Source organism: Grammomys surdaster, unplaced genomic scaffold, assembly GCF_004785775.1.
Source record: "Grammomys surdaster isolate TR1022 unplaced genomic scaffold, NIH_TR_1.0 190, whole genome shotgun sequence".
NCBI lineage: Eukaryota > Metazoa > Chordata > Mammalia > Rodentia > Muridae > Grammomys > Grammomys surdaster.
Window position 1 is genome coordinate 2,620,967 of NW_021604635.1, and position 18,084 is coordinate 2,639,050.

The 18,084-nt window shown below is 51.8% G+C and overlaps 1 protein-coding gene and 1 long non-coding RNA gene across 2 annotated transcripts in view; one reads left to right on the top strand and one right to left on the bottom strand.

Moving 5' to 3' along the window:
• On the bottom strand, positions 1-11,433 carry Mical1 (microtubule associated monooxygenase, calponin and LIM domain containing 1). The gene is made up of 25 exons (XM_028769045.1): positions 11,218-11,433; positions 9,447-9,750; positions 9,146-9,353; positions 8,718-8,822; positions 8,285-8,389; positions 8,020-8,175; positions 7,384-7,484; positions 6,378-6,635; positions 6,040-6,155; positions 5,721-5,847; positions 5,459-5,540; positions 4,829-4,973; positions 3,530-3,720; positions 3,364-3,449; positions 3,176-3,232; positions 2,911-2,994; positions 2,617-2,773; positions 2,326-2,402; positions 1,866-2,142; positions 1,622-1,722; positions 1,249-1,362; positions 1,036-1,129; positions 758-857; positions 590-663; positions 1-271 (listed from the first exon to the last, which is right to left on the bottom strand). The coding sequence occupies exons 2-25, from the start codon at positions 9,702-9,704 to the stop codon at positions 141-143; spliced, it is 3,204 nt and encodes a 1,067-aa protein (XP_028624878.1). The 5' UTR covers positions 9,705-9,750; positions 11,218-11,433; the 3' UTR covers positions 1-140.
• The window catches only part of LOC114622634, a 24,648-nt gene continuing 17,744 nt past the window's right edge, over positions 11,181-18,084 (top strand). Inside the window, exon 1 of the long non-coding RNA XR_003711649.1 lies at positions 11,181-11,824. This is a non-coding gene — a long non-coding RNA (uncharacterized LOC114622634). The remainder of the gene's footprint in view (positions 11,825-18,084) is intronic.

Here is an 18,084-nt window from a genome sequence, read left to right on the forward strand (position 1 = left end):
TCACGGCCATAATCCTTTTATTGTAAACAACGAAGCCCCTGACTAGGCAGTCCAGATGGCACAGTACAGCCCATGTGGTGGTGTCTTGCTTACGGGGCAGGGAGGCAGCTAACCATCCTTCTCTAGCCCTGGGCCCCCATCTATACAGGGATCTCACTGAGCCTTCGTTCCTCCTGGAACTGGATCAAAGCATCCCTCTGGTTTACCACATCCAACAGCTGCCTTAGGACCCGGTCCTCGGACTGTCGGTCGGCCTCTGTCTTCAGAGATTCTAAAGAGAGAAGATGAAGCTCAGAGAACAGGGACCTGGGCAGGGAGCCTGGGGAGAGGATCAAGCTAGCTCAGCCTGTGTGGTTTCTATCCCCCAGGCTTTGCTGTTGCCACCGTGGTGCTTCCCAGGTTTCTTTCACCAGCACTCGTGTAGAAGGAAGCACTGGACAAAAGCTCAGCTGAGCAGCCATGATTGGGGGGATGGAGGCTTGGGAGTCACATCCTTTGGCTTTCTCCTGAATTATTTCAGCGGGACATACATAGGCCAGAGGACTGTGTTCCTTGGTCAGTATCCAAGGTCATGAGATAGCTCACAGACCTTCCCGATTCATGTAGCCCCGCAACTCGTGGTCCAGCTGCCGCTGCTTCTCTTCCAGGTCCAGTTCCTGCACCCTGTGGAAACCAGAGACCGTAGATGCACAGTTCAGCAGGGCACCCGCAGGGATGGGACCTGGCTCACGTGCTGTGTCTCCAGGCCTGGCCTTACGTTATCATGAGCTCGGCTTCTTCAGTCACTAGGCTGTTCTTCTTCTTAATGAGCTGTAGCAGCTGCTCCAGCCAGAGCTTCTTCTGCTGCTCTGGAGAGCCTGATAAGATGGAAAGGAATGGAAGTGGTCACAGGGTGACAGGATCCAGGGACAATAGGCCATCACGGGAGTCAGCTGTGTACACATCCACTGGGCCGGGGATTGCTGAGGGCTGACCGTGTTGCCGGGAGCCAGAGAGATGTATGTGTTAGCATGTCACTCCCGAATCTTTACTCACTGCTCTCTTTCCTCAAGGCCAGCTCCAGCTTCATGCCTTCTGTCTCCAGTTCCCTCATAGTGGCCTCAATCTCGTTTAGTCTTCGCTGGATGGCCTGTGGGTTGTAAGGCAGGACATGCTGGATTGCCCAAGAATAGGAGCAGTGGACGTGCTCTGAGCTCAGATAACTGACCTTGTCAGAGCTCTGGTGCCGGGTGCTCTCCCAGACCTCACCTGGGCCTTGCAGAACCTCTTCATCTCCTCTTCTTTGGCACGGCGCATGAGGGTTCGGTACCACGTTGGGTACTTAGTCATGGCGCCTGAGTTCTTGGCCAGGGTCAGCAGAGTCTGTGGGAAGGTTAGGCCAGTCAGTAAGGTCTGGCCTCAGGTTAGGAATGCAGGAAACTGGAAGGGTTAAGAACTGGGATGGAAAGAGGTAAATTCCGATAAACAGGATAAAGACTTAGAGGCAAGCTTGTGGGGCTGGGTGAGAAGACATTTCGAGAGGTTGGTGCCTGCTCTTGGTGCTTCTATGGTTGGGGTATTAAATACGCGGCAGATACCTCCTGGCTCAGACAGAGTCGACAGCTGGGTTCCTGCTACTTACCTGCTCCAAGTCTGGCTCCAAAGTTGGCGGCAGCTGCTCCTCCTCCTCGTCCTCTTCCTCTTCCTCTTCCTCCTCCTCCCCTTTCTCTGTGGCCTCAGGAACTGAGCAGAGGAGAGGGAGGTATGGGTTGGGAGTCCAAGGACCACTGTTTTTATTTCCCAGAATCCCTGTGGCAGATATTCTACTGCCCATCCCCCCCACCCCTAGCCTCCCAGATGAGCATCTCTGTAGGAGGAGCACCTACCTTGTGTTGCTTGGACTGGCACACCCCAGCCCACAAAGCTGTTCTTCAGAGACTCTCGGGCCAAGTCTGAGCAGCTCCGTGGGGGCTTGGGTGGAGGCTCTGCTCCTGAGTCAGGGATGATATTCAGAGAGGACAGCCGCAAGCGTTCTAAACTGGAGAGGCGGATCAGCCGACGCACAGGCTGGCCGGAGCTTGGAACAGGGCTGACTGTTGTCACAGGAGGTCCAGGAGAGGAAGGGCCTGGCTGCAGGTTACTGTCTCCTGGTGTAGGGAACTCCTGGAAAGGCCACCATGTGATAAGGTCATGGACCCCTCCTAGTAGACACTGTCAGTAGTGCTCTGTTGACAAGTGTCCTTCAGTGGAGGACAGATTCGTTTACTGCCTGCAGAGCCCACTGATCTGGGGACACCTGTCTCTTCCCGCCACATCCCATCACACAGAGTTCTGCTTTGTTTTAACCTGGCTCTCCAGACTTCCGTTGTCGTCAGCCTCCTTTTGGTCCTCCTGGGGTAGGTGCTGGAGACAGTAGAAATATCCTGGGAAGGGTAGAAGAGGTTAGGTATCAGCCCACTGCTCAGACACTTGGAGGGAAGGTGGAGGCTTACAGTGGATTTCTTAGGACTCCACACCTAAAGCTTCAGAGGGGGCTGAGAGCCTGTTTCAACCTATTGTCCAGCCTCCCTCTCCCTCCCCACCCCCTTGTCCCCAGGAAAGCCCCAAGTCCCTGTAGCATCTCCCAGGCCCACCTACCATCTCCTGGATGTTGCCCATAGCCACCTGGCCACAGTGTGGCCTCACAGGTATGGCAGCAGAAGCAGCCCCGGTGGAAGAAATGGCCATCCACACAGAAGCGCTCCAGGATGTAGAGGTGTTTCCCACAGAGTTCACACAGGTCCTCGGCTCCAGCCTGCACAGATCCCAGGATACAGGATCTATATCCCTACACCAGGATAGAGCCGGAGCCAAAGCCAGCTTCCGAGGTCTCCCATTCCCGTGTGGTTCCTCTCTGCCCTCTCAGGCCTGCAGACCGGGCCCTGGACCTACCTCCTGCTGGTCAGAGGGCAGTGCTGGGGACACACTGGGCTCAGAGACAGGTGGCTCCTCAGAACTTGGAGTCTCGTCCTCTACCTAAGGAGACGATGCTGAGGTAGCATGAGCAGGGGAGTGGATGTGTACAGAAGGGAAGGGCTGCCAGGGAAGGGAGTAAGACTACACAGGGAGGCAGGATCAGGACCTGCAGAACAGGCAACAGAGGGCAAGACACAGAGAAAATAGGACAGAGCAGAGAAACGGCGCTGCACTCTCCTACCCTGTCTGCATTGACCTGCAAGGGAAGCTTCTTGTCACCAGCATCCTCCCTATGGTCCTGCAACAAGTCCTATGACTGTGAACATAACCTGAGCCCAGCTCTCCCCTCCCCTCAGAGTGAGTCCTTATCATCCCTGGAACCTCACTGGCTGCCCCTTCTTCAGCCTCAACCCTGCTTAGACTCCTCACCTTGGCCCGGGTCCGTTGTAGGCTCCTTTGGAGTTTGCCAAGGAAAAGTATAGCACTGGGGGTCCCAGGAGACTGGCTGACAAGGCCTGCAGGCAGAGTCCAGCCGTCAGCACTGGGACCTTTAGATAGCTTCCCTCCACCCCCCTTCCTGCCCACTCCAACTCACCTGGGCTGTGGGCCGTGTTCTTGAAGGCACTGTGGAAGTGGCTGAGGTAGGCGATGAGGCCCAGTGGGTCACTGCCTGCCACGACTGCCTGTGCAGACAACACGGGTGTGATGCCCAGCTCATGCTCTGCCACCCTCAGTGCCCAGGCAGTGGCTTCTAGAGCTCCCATGCCCTGCAGCTCCGAGGGTTCCCTGTGGGGCATCAGAAGAAATACCAATGAGACAGGAGCCTGACTCCGCTGTAGGAGCCAAGGGGGTGAGCACATGAAGGTTGGATTGTTGGTGGTTGTCTAAGTCCGTGTCATTTTGTATAGTATTTGTTCTGCATTCCTCTCTTCCTTAGCACAGGCTCCTTGGCCACATGTCTGACCCCTCAGCCCTTTAACCCATAGGGACAGGCCCTCCTGTGGTAGGACTAACCCCCAGGAGCAGCAAGGAAGGCCTGGCTGGGGGAGGGCATTCATTTGGGAAGATGAGGTGGGGTTCTGGGAGATCTGAACTGGTACCTCGTAGCTAAGATTGGCCTCAAATTTACAGTGATCCTCCTGCTTCTTCTTCCAAAGTGCTTTGATTAGAGTTGCATGCCACCACAACTAGCAGCAATGTGTGTGTGTGTGTGTGTGTATATGTGTGTGCATATGTGTATGCACATGTATGCGTGTGCATGTGTGTGGTGTGTGTGTGCATGTATTATATGTGTGCATGTGTGTGGTGTGTGCATGTGTGTGTGTGGTGTGTGTGTGCATGTATATGTGTGTTGTGCATGTTTGTGTGGTATGTGTGCATGCATATGTGTGTGCATGTGTGTTTGTGGTGTGTGTGTATGTGGTATGTGTGCATGGGTATGTGGTATGTGTGCATGTATATGTGTGTGCATGTGTGTTTATGGTGTGTGTGCATGTGTGTCTGTATGTGGTATGTGTGCATGTGTGTGTGGTATGTGTGCATGTATATGTGTGTGCATGTGTGTGTGGTGTGTGTGCACATGTGTGTGGTGTGTGTGTGGTGTGTGTGCATGTGTGTGTGTGGTGTGTGTGTCTGTTGGACTGAACTGAAGTTTCACTCATGCTAAGCAAGTGTGTTCTACCCCTGCACTCCATCCCCCGTCTTTCATGGCTTCTGACTTGCCTATCTGGATGCATTAGATAAAACCTTGCCAGGCTGTTGAGCAGAGCCAGACTGGATTACCAGCTCTAGGGACAGGTGGAGCTGGGACTCACTGGACTGCCATCTCCTGCACAGCATCTTCTTACCAAGCAGTAGAAGGAAGGGCTGGGCAGGGGAGAGAGGCGGGACTCACAGCAGGCCAGGCTGTAGGCGGTGTACCAGGGCACACAGAGCTAGCCCATCAGCCCATGAGGAAGAAAAGTCAGTGACATGGACTCCAGGAAAGCCAGCTGTCTGCTCCTGGCACCAGTGCAGAAGCTCTTCAGTGCCTGCGGACCCTAGGAGAGCAGAGCCATGCTGTACCCAAGGCCCCCACACACCTGCTGCTGGGCGTGTGTGGGCTGGACTACTGCTCAAGCCCAGCGGCACCTCCTCCTTCCCCATTCTCTATCCTTGCCCTCCTTGACACGGAGTTGGGAAACAAATAAAGAGCCACCATAAAAGCCACCAGGGGAGGGGAAGCAGGGCAGAGGAGCTCAGAGGCTCACAGAACAGATGGTTTGGGTTTACACCCACGGCAGCAGGAAGGGGCTGGCAGAAGCTGGAACCGCACAGCACAGCTGTGGCTGTTCGGCACCTCGGGTGACACAGCATAGCGGTGAAAACTACCAAGCCACTCCATGCCGGCACACAGCGGCTGTCCAAGCTCTGTGGCTGCCACCCCAACTTCACTAAACGCCAAAGCATCCACAAAACAAGCTTTCCAGTGCAGGGCTTTCCCAACATTGCTGCTTGCTGATGGTGCCTGTCCAGGCCTGCTCACCTGTGGTTGTCTTCTTGGCATCCGGCTCATCGCTCTTCCTCTGAGCACGCTCCTTGTCCACCACATCATAGAGGTCTTGTACCTAAAGCAGCTTCCTCTCAGTCTCGAGGCCCTGACCACTCACCCCTTGAGCCTACAGGGAGGAGCCTGCCTATGGTAGGGCTGGCCCCCTGCTGGGACAGCAACTGAGGAGGGAAGACCTGGCGTGGGAAAAGGAGGCGATGTGGGAAGATGGGCGGGAGTGCAGGGTAGAGAGTCTGACCTGATTGGGGGTTACAGCCCGGAGGTTCAGGTTGGGGTATCGGGTGGCAGGGTCCAACCCATACTGGGCTACATTTCGATGCATATTCTCTGGGGATGTTTGTGACAGAAGCTGGTACAAGCTCTCACTATCGGTGGTGGTGGAAGGCAGTGCACAGACACGAGGGAAGCTGTCAGCACCCACCCCTGGGCAACAGCAGGGCTTTCTTGTACTCCCATGCCTCCGTCGTCCTTCAGGATCTCCTGCCCCCCTTCCTGACCCGCATCCCGAATCCCGTCTTCCCTACTGGCACCGACTAGTCTCTGAACCCCGGTCTCACCGTTCAGCCAACACCTCTAGAGGCCCAGCCCCCTCGGCCCACCGCTTCACCATCCAGGCTGCATCGAAGGCTGCCAAGAAGCCTCGGGCCACTCCAGTGCCCAGAGGCCAGAAGGGCTGCAGGGTATGAGGAATAGGAAACCACTCAATGAGAATCCAATGTATGTCCCAAGCTCAGATATTTCCAGTGGGGGAAGACCATTTTCCAACCCACACAGCTTTCCCCTCCACCAAGCAGCCCCTAGGCTCCTCCCACAACAAGCCGACCATACATGCCCCGCCCCCAATAAGAGAGCTTCCTCCTAAACCTCGGGACCCATAGCCTCCTGAAAGGCTCACCTCCACTAGGCAGTCCCCCACCAGCCCCAGCAGTAGGCGGGCACCATGCTTTTCTTGGACACGAGCGGAGCTCTCTGCCCGCATCATGCTTGTGAAGTCGAAGGCCGCCACATCAGGCCGCCCGCGTCCATCCTGAGCAAACTCCAGTTTCCCAAGCTTGCCATTTGTGGCGAAGTCAGCCGCTGCTCTGGCAAAGCGCTGCAGAGCCTCGGGTACCACATTCGCTTTGCCCAGCAGCTGGTCCGTCTCTGGCAAGTCCTACATGGCCGAGAGATGCGAACCTGAGCCCTCTGAGAGTAGAGTCACACGCTCAGCTCCATCCCATTTTACAGAGGACTGACCCAGGGTATAGAACGTACACACACACACACACACACACACACACGTTGAGGCCTAGACGGGGAGAGGCTGCCTAGTCTACGTAGCAATTGAAAGCCAGGCTGGGCATAGAATTCCAGTAGCCTGACTCTCATATACAAATTCCTTCCTCAATACTCACCCTGCTGCAGAGGGTATCAAGCCCTGCTCTGCCAGGAAGCCCAACATCCTTGCTGTCATAGGCTTTGTCCTGACATCACCAAAGCCTCCATTTGTTCAGCATTTACAAACAACACACAACTTAGCATAGTATAGTTCTAGGTGTGCAAGTACATAGTACTCAGCATAGTACTTAGTACACAGAAGGAAGGCATCCAGCTATCTCATCCATTCGGTGAGCACATAGTCGGTGTTTAACTATTTGTCAGGTACCAAGCTAAGTCCTGGGAACTAACAACCAGCAAGAGGAAAAGAGACAAAACCCCTCAGTCCTGGAGCACAATAGACTAGTACCAGATCTGTAAGCTTAGCCTAGACTAGGCTTTCTACTGCCACCTACATTCAGGGAGCACAAGCTTGTCAAATAGCTGGAGGTAGGAGAGGATGCGGTCCGTCCATAACCAGGGGTAGACTGTGTCCAGCCCAGCCTCCTCCTTCCTCCCTCCTCCCTCCTGGGCCTAAGGCCTACCTGGCGCAGTACCCCCAGCCTCAGCAGACACTGCTTCTTGGCTGTCATCACAAAGTAGTGAGTATCATCCTTGTAGTACACGATGTTCTCCAGATCAATACCTGTCGAGCAGAGCAGGGGACAGGAGAAGAGTCTTCAGTGATTCTGCATACATCACGCTGTGGCTGACCTCGCAGAGCTGAAGCCATGGCTTAGGCTGAGTGTTCCACACACAGATCTGCTGGCACCAAGAGCCATCTGTCCTGGCCCTGGACGCTTTGCCAGTTGGGAGCAGAGAGAGGAACCCAGGTGGAATGACAGCTGGGAGGCCTATATCACTTGGTCACATAGCAGCAGTATAAAGCCAAAGTAAACACAGCACCCTCTTGAACATACGTTTGCAACGTACATCATTCTTACTCTCCAGCATGAAGGAGCACAGAGCAAAGTAGCCAGGCATTTGAGAGAGAGTTTCAGGGTCTTTCATGCCAAGCGAGCGGCTGCTTGGTCCCTGGAGGACAGTTCTTCCTCTTCTGCTGGTGAGACCACCAAGGACGGACAAAAATGGGGTTCCTTGGAGCGAGCCATGAGAGGCAAGTGGGAAACACCCCATAGTAAAGGGAAGAGAAGGGACGGCCTTCGAGGGTGGGCTCTAACCTGTGGCTTTGAACAGGCTCTGAAAGAACTTTTGGTTGTAGATCCGAGCTACACCACTGATCTCCGGCACCTGTGTCTCCTCCACCGTGCGTCCGTTCACAAAGTTGGCTGTGATGCCGATGGCCAGTTTGCCACGCATCTCTCGTATGGTAAAGCCTAGTGGTAGGGGGAGGTGGGGGAGGAAGTCTCAGGGGAGCCTGGGATGCTGGCTTCTATCTATCTGTCATCTATCAATCATCCATCTATGAAGAAAAGGGTCACTCACCTTCAGGGACAAATTTGCCTCCTGCAGCTGAGATGAGGACATCAAATTCATAGTTGGCCAGTTGGGCTGGGGGATTGGGTTGGAGCTGGGCACGCCATCCACTCCCTGGGACAGAGGGTATGAGAACCACAAAGATGTAGAGGTCAGAGGGACCCTACACTCCCAGGTCAGGCTAGAGAAAAATAAATTCGTAAAGGGTTCAACAGTCTGGAAAGTAGTTTATCAGATGACACCTCCCGGCAGCCAAGGAAGGCAGGAGAGGAAGGTCATGCTATGCCTACCTTGCTTTCTCTCAGACTCGCTGTCTGAGGCTAGGGCTGCCCAGACTTCACTGTCAGGAAAGAGTCAGCTGACTCTTGCCAGACCTCCCTTATCATCTTGTAGGGCTCTCTCTTTGGTGGACAGGGGTTCCCGAGAGCACGGAAATACTTGCCTTTTCTGGGAGGGGGCTGGAGGCCAGTGAACGTGACGCCCCAGTGAATCTCCACCCCTAGCAGCAATGCCACCTTCAGTAGAAGCAGCTGAAGCTGTCGGATGCCTGGAAGTGAGACGGCGTTAGGAACGGACTCACGCCTCCTCTCGCTCTGGTGTGTGCCTGTTCAGAGCTGGAGGAGGCATAAGAGACCACTGAGCCTATCTATGACACACACCTCTGAACACCCGATAACATCTGAGCTCAGAAACCAGGCAGGTTACTACCTGGACTAGAAAAATCACTGTCTGCTTTACAGATGTCAGATCCGGTTCTTAAAGGTCACCTCGTTAAGGTGACTCCTGTTCACCCTGGCTTCTGCCTGGCCCTGCAGTCTCCCACCTCGAGACTCAGGCACACCAACCCGAGAGCCAACATAAAGTTCTTACTGATGTGGTCCAGGGTACCAGTACAGAAGCGCCCGTAGAACTTCTTGGCACCTAGTGCCCGAAGGTCCTGGATTGTGAAGAGCCAGAGGTGGAGCACGTTGTGCCTAGAAAACTTGGTACGCTTTTCCACAAGCACCACTCGGGCACCCAACAGTGCCAGCTCCACGGCAGCCCGAAGTCCGCACGGCCCGGCCCCTATCACGAGACACTGCAAGCACACATGGGTGGGCAGGTGTGTAGCATCCTGTCTCCTTCAGAGTCCTCTACTGCACACAACGCTCCCAGACTCTTATGTATCTACCTTGGTGTTGGTACAGGCCTGTCCTTGCTGGTACACCGGCTGGCCTGCTCTCTTGTCTAGCTTGGCCCACAGTGACTTGGCACTCCAGTAGTTGAGCTGGGACTTGATCTTGTGGTACTGGGGCAATCCCCCACCAGACTCCACTCCCAGGGCTCGACAGAGCCCCTGAAAACTGCTCAGTACATCCTGGCACAGCTGTGCCTGCACAAAGGTCTCAAAGTGGTCATGTGCAGGGTTGGTGGAAGTTGGTGACGCCATGTAGGGCCCCTGCTGACAAGAGGAGCAGCTGGGGAGACCTCAGTGCCTGTTGAAAGAAGAGAAGGAAAGATTGGAGGGAGGGAAAGAAAGAGGGAGGAGCCAGCAGAGCAGGCCTGTGTCACAAGGGAGCTCAATGTCGACCTCTGATTGGTTCTGCTCTCTCCTGGCCATGATCTGGAACGCCCCCCACTGCCCCGAGACAACAGCTATCTCTTATAAAGTGAAATTCGCCAAATTTAGAAATGAAAACTCAGTAGTCCTGGACACAAGGACCCTAAGGGAGCCTCCCGTCGTCCAGTGACACACAGCAGCCATCATATGGGATATCTGAGTTCCAGAGGACAAGGAATTGTAGTAAGAGTAGGCGGTCCCTAGGTCCCATAAGTAGGACACAGGAGAGTTTCTCAGCGAGCTGCCGGGGTGGGGTGGGGGTGGGGGTTTCCCTTTTTGTAGACAGCAGGAACTAACATCCCTGTACAGCTGCAGCCGCTTGACAGACACGCACCCATTTCTTCTTAAGTCTGTAAGCCAGCGCCCTTTGGCGGACTTAGTGCCACGCTGGTTGTGGGACGTGCCTCTCCCTAAAGGCAAAGTTCTTCCCCACGTGCTTGCCTCCTGACAAGGGGCAACACTGTCTTGTAGTTTCCACTTCCCAGCCTCCCAAACTACCCTCACAAATAGCCTGAGAATGTTGTGACTGTTGACGGTATGACAGACCTTCTGACTCACTGTGGTCAAAACACTTCCCCTGAGATCGTGTGGCTGCTGTTCCAACGGCCTGTGGGAAGGAGCGGGGACAGCAGCGGCTCGGCTTGCCCCTTCCGAGGACCCTAACAACTAAACGACCCCTAGCCTCACTCCCACGGGCGTTCCTCTGTGTTCTCCTAGGAATCTCTGGAGACAAGGCCTCTTTGTACCCCTTTCCTTCTCTCCAGCCCACACACAGCTTAAGGGCTCTTGGAGGGCTTTCTCACGCTGCCACAGGAAGAGATGAAGAGTACGGGGGTGGGGGGGGGATGGGTTGCTCTCGGTGGGAGAGGCAGCTAAGTAGGGTGGGTGTCAAACTGAGGGTTAGGTCCTTGTGAGCCGGTCCCGCGCGGTAGGAGGAGGCAAAGGTTGCCCACTGCGGATCACCAGGACAAGAATGGAAAGGTCTTCAGAAAGGACAGGAGTCCCTCTTGGAAGTGGGAGTCTGGGGGTTGGAGCGACCTCTGCTAAAGGACATAAGAGAGGTACCCAGGCTGGAAACACAAGCACAGAGGATGTGCCATAGGCAGAGCGTCTAAAGGGATGAAGAGCTGGACCTTTAGACAACGGGGGTGAGGTGCTCCCGACACTCTAGACAGCAAAATCTGCACAAAGGCGCTGTAGGGCGGGCAGGAGGACCCGCCAAGCCAGCCAGGCGTGGCTCCCCAACCCATTTTTCCCGGAAGCGCTCCCCGCCCCCCTCCTTACTCTCACCCCCAACCCAGCGAGCCGGAGGACGCACAGCTGGCACCGCTGGACTACTTACCTGTGGTTTCTGGGGCTGGAAGAGACGCTTCCTCTCGGAAGGGTGTCCCAGGGCTAGGGCAGAGGAAGGGGTGGCGCAGGGAAAGCAAGAGATGCCTGGTGGCTGGACTCGGGGAGTTCCGAGGAGTTTGGACCGCAGCGCCAGCTCGGAACACGGAGGAAGACTTACCCACACCTCATCCTGCCGCAGTCCTCCTCTTGGGACAGCCTGCGCCCCGCCCACGTCTGCAGGGTGGTGCTGTAGGGCGTGGCTCTGCCTACACCAGGGGCTGCTGGGGGACTCCAAACGGTCTGGCCTGGTAGGGACAGGGAGAGCAGAGACTTGAGTGACCGTGACTGAGTCCGCCCCGGCGGTACCCAAGCTATAGGCCACTTCCGAGAGCTGGCGGAGTGGGCGCAGGCCTCCGGCAAGAAGTTTGTTGAAGCTGCAGGATCCGAGAGTGGCGCCAGAAGTCTGAGCTCTCCTCACCTCTCCCACCGAGAAATCCACACCCCTGGCGCCACCGAAGATCCAGTTGCGGGGTCCGTCTCTCCTGGGACAGGTCGGCCGGCTTCTAGGCTCAGGCTAAGGACAAAGCTTAAAGTCCTGGTCCGCATCTTTCAACCAGGTACACAAAGTAAGGGAATAAGTGTGTGTGTGTGTGTGTGTGTGTGTGTGTGTGTGTGTGTGTGTTAGTTGAGCGCGCGCGAGCTCAACTAAGGAAGGCAGAATGGTAGGGGTCTGTGGGAGACGCTAGAACTTTACGGTTCAGAACTAAAATGAAGACTCAGGAAACTGACAATGCTGAGAAACTTTAGAATCAAATTCTTAATATTTCCCGTTAAGAAATTGTAGCGTGAAAGGAATTGTTCAAAAATCAAGCAGCTTTAGCTAAATAAACGGCACTTCTCGTTTACTGCATGAGCATTGACAGAACCTATTTTACTGAAAAGTCAATGAGACTTCACTGAGTTGAACACAGGCTCAACAGCCAGTGGCATAGATGCTATCAGCCCCAGGCCTTTCTGGGCTCCAACCTACCACTGTTAATTCATGGGCCTGAGATGAAGTTTGACATCATGAGGAAGTAAAATCTCTACCCAAGAAGTGCTTAACCTAGGAAGAAATGGGTACATCTCTCTCCCCTTGAGGTCCAGGGACCAACAAGAGCCGAGGTTCAGTAGCTGTCTTTTTTGTTGTTTTTTTTTTGTTTGTTTTGTTTTTTTGTATAATTATTTTACATTTTGTCCAGAGATGCTGGGATAGTCAGTAAATCCCGAGATCTCAGCACAGTTGGCTGCAGCTGATAAGAAGGAGAGAGAAGCAAGAGGAAATGCAAGCCCTCTCCCAGGAGAGGCCAACAATCCAGCCAGCTCACACACCCTGGAAGCGAGGGAAGCCTCTGAGCTGGTCCCACTCGTGTTCTTGAGAATGACATCATTTTGCTTAGGAACAAATTTGCAGAATGTCAGACACACCCATGCTTAAACACACAGTGTAAAAATGCTCTAAAAAGCCCAGTATAAATGGGCTTCCGGCTTTCAGGACCATGCCTTTCCCTTTTATTAGCAGATGGATGCCAGCAACTTACTGTGTCTTGTTTACAAAGGCCCAGGTTCCCCCAGAGACTTTCAGTTGTAGCCAAACAGGGTTGTATGGCTCTATGAGCAACAACTGTAAAGCCCTTCTTTTAAAAAGATCACAGAACGAGTTCCTTGACTCTTAAAACCCTGCTGCTTTACAGCTTTCCTTGCTGCTCGTTAAAGACCCACGGTAGAGCACAGAACCTTGTGGAGGGCAGGGATCTGACTCCGGGAGGGCTGCCTGTCTGGTCAGATTTCTGTACCAGGCCAACTGTGATTCGAAATCACCAACGGCACGCCTGAATCTGGTCTTTAGATGGAGACATTTTAAATGACCCAACTTCCGCAGCCTGTTTCAGGTCTGGGTTCTTTTTATTCAGTGTTGCCGGTTCTCAGAAACCTATAGAGTAAAACAAGCATTTTTTTTTTCCTTATTAGGATCTTGAGTTATGATCCTCAGTCGTGTATTTACGTGAGCTAAAAGTAGTTGGCCTCGTCATACTGACTATAGTTCATGCTGGATTAAATAAAATAAATGACCCACACATGAAAATTCAATTTTAAAAGAATCTCATTCTAATGGCTTTGGGGAAAATTGCTCTAGCGGCTGCTTGGTTAAAAGTCCTGTAGCACTAAGGACAGGATCTTCTTTTTCTTTTTTTTTTTCTTCTTTTATTTTTTTTTTTTTTTTTTGGTGCCTCAGACCAAGTTCTGTCTTTCTGTGAAGCCATTTTTACTTCCTTATCTTACCTCCCAACCTCTGATCTCCTGGGCTTAGAGCCAGAAAATAAACTTTCTAACACCACAGAAGACATCTGTAAGTCAGTCTATAATATGACCTTGAATCTGAAGCTCAGAATCTTCAGCTCTCATAGGCCTGACCTAGAGTCAGTCCAGCCCAGAGAGCCACAGTTCCCAATGTAAAACTGACACTGAAGCAAGGCTGTAGCATGGCTAAGAGACGCTGGACGGGTAGAGGGTCTGGAAGAGGGTAATTTTGACTTGAATGGGGTGAATCATCGAGCTCTGACAACTTTCCAGGCTGAGGAACCACCTGCCCACTAAGTCCTCAGGCAGAAATGAGCAGGGTGTGTATTGGCCAATAGAGAGAGAGGTAACCAGTGTGGCCGGAAGTGAGAATGCAGAAGAAGGGCCAAAGAGGAAGCTGGGTTGGGGATTTTATTCTAGGTGCAAAGGGGAATTGCAGAAGGAGTTGAAGTCATAATTAAAATAATATAATCTATCCATTTAGCAAGGCATTCTGTTTGTTGCTAAGAGGACAATGGTAAAAAAATACAACTTTCTATAGGAGAAAAGGACTTGGCAGGGGAATTAGAACCCATGGCAGAGTCTAGGGAAGGGACACAGCATAGAGTGAAGATGGGAACAGGATACACTCAAAGATAGCCTGAGGTAAAACTGATAGGGCTTGGTGATAGGTCCCATGTGGGGCAGAGGTTGTGCATGCGTGCACGGATGCGAGCCCGCGTGCCTGCGTAGGGCCTCATTAAGAATCTCTCCTGGAGGCTGAAGAGATGGCTCAGCAGTTAACAGCACTTCCAAAGGTCCTGAGTTCAATTCTCAGCACCCACTCGGTGGCTCACAACCATCTGTAATGGGATCTGATGCCCTCTTCTGGTGTGTCAAGGACAATGTGGTCATATACACTAAATAAATAAATAAATAAATAAATAAATAAATAAATAAATAGAATCTCTCCTGGGCTGAGGATGTAGCTCAATTGGTAGTCTTCCCTGGCATGTAAGAAGCCCTGGTTTCACCCAGCATCATATGAAAACGGGATGTGGTGGCCTCTATTTGTAACTTTAGCACTCAGGAGATGGAAGCAGGAGGATCCAAGTTCAAGGTCATCTTCATTATATAACAAGGCCAGCCTGAGCTACAGAGACCCTGTCATAAAATAACCAGGGGCAGGGAATCCCCACAAAAACTAAATAACTGCTCCTCTTTACCACTGGGCGAATCTGAAATAAACTTGCATGTCTTTTTTCCCATTCCTCTCCACACCTATGTATCCCTCTGTGTGGTGGTTTGAATATGCTTGGCCCAGGGAGTGGCACTACTTGGAGGTGTGGCCTTGTTGGAGGAAGTGTGTCACTGTGGGTGTGGGCTTTAAGACCCTTCTCCTAACCACGCAGAAGCCAGTCTTAGTGGCCTTCAGATGAAGATGTAGAATTCTCAGTTTCTCCAGCACCATGCCTGCCTGGATGCTGCCATGCCTCCAGCCATGATGATAATGGACTGAACCTCTGAACCTGTAAGCCAGCCCCAGTTAAATGTTGTCCTTATAAGAGTTGCCTTGGTCATGGTGTCTCTTCACAGCAGTAAAACCCTTACCAAGATAGAAGCTGGTACCAGGAACTGGTAGGCCTGACCATGCTTTTGTTTGGAAGAATGTAGATTTGGAGACTTTGGATTTAGAAAACAGTGGAATGCTTTTTTTGTTTTGTTTGTTTTGTTTGTTTGTTTGTTTGTTTTGGTTTTTCGAGACAGGGTTTCTCTATGTAGCCCTGGCTGTCCTGGAATTCACTCTGTAGACCAGGCTGGCCTCGAACTCAGAAATCCTCCTGCCTCTGCCTCCCAAGTGCTGGGATTAAAGGCGTGTGCCACCACTGCCCAGCAGTGGAATGTTTTAAGTGGGGCTTAATGGGCCATCCTAGAAGGAATAGGAAGAATTTATCGCTGAGAGTGATTTGAACTATGTAGACCTGGCCCAAGGGGTTTCAGTGGAGAAGAATTTCAGTATATGGCCTAGAGACTGTATTTTGGTGAAGAATGTGGCTGCTTTTTGTCCTTATCTGAAGACTCTACCTGAGGCTAAGGTAAAGAGATTTATCTTAATTGCACTGACAAAGGAAGTCTCAGAAGAGCCCAGCAGAGACTTTGTTCTCTGGTTTAGTCTTATGAAGAACATTTTAATGAAAAGGAAAAATATAAAATGTATAATTCAAGTAATAAAGGGGCACCAGGAAGTGAGATGGAGTTGAGTCCTGTGTTCAAGGAGATAAAGAGATTAAGGGAGTGGTGATCTCAGGGCAAGAGCCCACCCAGCTAAGCTTATTGTTTATGTTTGCAGTTGAACAAGGAATAGTTTGCACTTTTAATTTGGAATGAACAACCATCCAGAAATGGAGGGGACACCTGTGATCCAGACCTTGAGACTGGAAGACACAGACTTTTGATCCAGATCTTGAGGACAGTGACCATGAAAAGCTTAGGTCCAAGCATGGTGGTACACAGCTTTAGTCCCAGGAGACAAGGCAAGCAGATTCCTGAGTTCAAGGCCAGCCTGGTATAGAACAAGTTCCAAGTAGAGAAAAGCTTAAATTCAGGTATGTGGTACAGTACATGCCTTTGATCCCAGCATTAAGGAGACAGAACCATGCAGACTGAGTTCAAGGTTAATATACATAGCAAGCTTCAGGACAGCCAAGCTTAGGCAGTGAGGGAATTGGAAAACAGAAAGCTGGTAATAGAACAAGGTGGGGCACATGTTCCAGCCCCAGCAAGCAGCAGAACTCGGCAGCTTCAGCCATGCGGCTCTGGCTTTAGAGTCCAAAATAAAAGGGACTACTGGGACAGTTGATGCTGGTTAGCTGGAGCTAAGAAATTTGTGGTGATTAAGAAGAGACCAGCATCACTGAGGTGAAATCTTCTGGGAAATGTTTCCTAAGAGCACAAAGAAGCTGTGTTTCAGAGAGCCAAGGTTGTACCTCATGCTGCAGCTGGACTTGGTAATGTGTAAGAGTCACTCAGGTGGTACTGGTTTTGAAGGCATGAAGGGGTCATGGAGAGCAGCTGAGGTTTGGCATTGTGAGAGGCCATGGAAGGCCATCGGTGAAGGTGCAGTCTCAGTTACAGTTGATGGCCCAGGACTGAAGGGGTCAAGCAAAGAAGTTGAGGCTTGGCGCCATGAAGAGAGGCTATTGGTAAAGCCTAGTTTCAGTGGAAGACCCCAGAGTGTTGGAGATGCCTGCACCAGAGGATGATCAACACCAGAGGCAGTCGACCAGAGAGCCTAGAGTGCTACAGAGGGCAGAGCTGGAGAAGTGACACAAGCCCTTTGGAGGAGCCTAGATCATGTGTGGATCCCAGACAACAGAACAAAAAGCTGTGATGTTTAAGTTGCCTTGGAGACCCCAAGATGTTCAAGATGCCAGAGCCAGCCGTGGGCTATCTGCTGAGGAAAGCTGCTAACAGAAAGTGGAACCAGCCCAGGAGAACGAAGTTTATTGCAGTCAACAAAGATGAAAAAGGAGTTGAAGATCTGCAGACCGCCTTGGTATTAGATATGGAAATACAGAGTTTGGAGTTTGCCCAGCTGGTTTCCCGTCCTGCTTTGAGGTTACAGTAAAGTGACTGGATTAATCTCAGAAGAGACTTTGAACTTCGGATTTTTAACACTGTTGAGACTGCTACAGACTATGGGTACTTCTGAGGTTGGACTAAATGTATTTTGCATTATGCTATGTTTGGGTATGGTCCCCATAGACTCATGTTTGAACAAGCGTATGGGGGCCAGCGGACGGAATGCGGTGGTTTGTATATGCTTAGCCCAGGGAGTGGCACTGTTGGCGTATACTGCTCTCTGTGCAACCCTTTCTCTGGAGGTCAGAGAATGATTCACAGCCTCCTCCGTAATAAAGGACCCAATTCTTCTCACATCTCCTTTTGCTCCTCAAACACAATTACAGGAACTATTTTTTCCAGGCCAAAAGTCACTTAGTCACGTAATTTTTAAAAATGTGGCTTTCTCTAATCTTGCCCAGTAAAGCCTCAGTCTAACTTTCCACTTAACGGGGATAGAGTAATATGGAGTTGGCCAGGCATGGTGTTGCACACCTGTGATGCCAGCACTTGGTAGGTGGAGACAGGGGGATCAGAATATCGAGCCCAGTTTGACCCGTATGAAATTCTGAGTTGACAAACCAAACCAAGTTAAAGCCAATAGCCAAACTATTCTTGGGAAATCATTTTCAAATTCATGAAGGGTTCTATTACAGTTAGTAACATTCAAAACAGTAAATCCATGCTCCAGGACACAGAATTTCTCTGTCCCATGAGTGTTCATTTCTTTTCTTCTTCCCGTATGTCACTGAAGTGGATCACTTTGCAAAGAGCCTTTGACGGTATTACGGAGACGTGGTCAGGTTCCTACATTTTATCACAAATCTAGTAGAATGAGCTTTAGCTTAAAGATTTGTCTAGTGTGGGACATCTCAGGTGAGAATAGCCTGATAACCAAAGTCCTCCTGCTTAGTCATGGGTAATGACTTTGAAACAA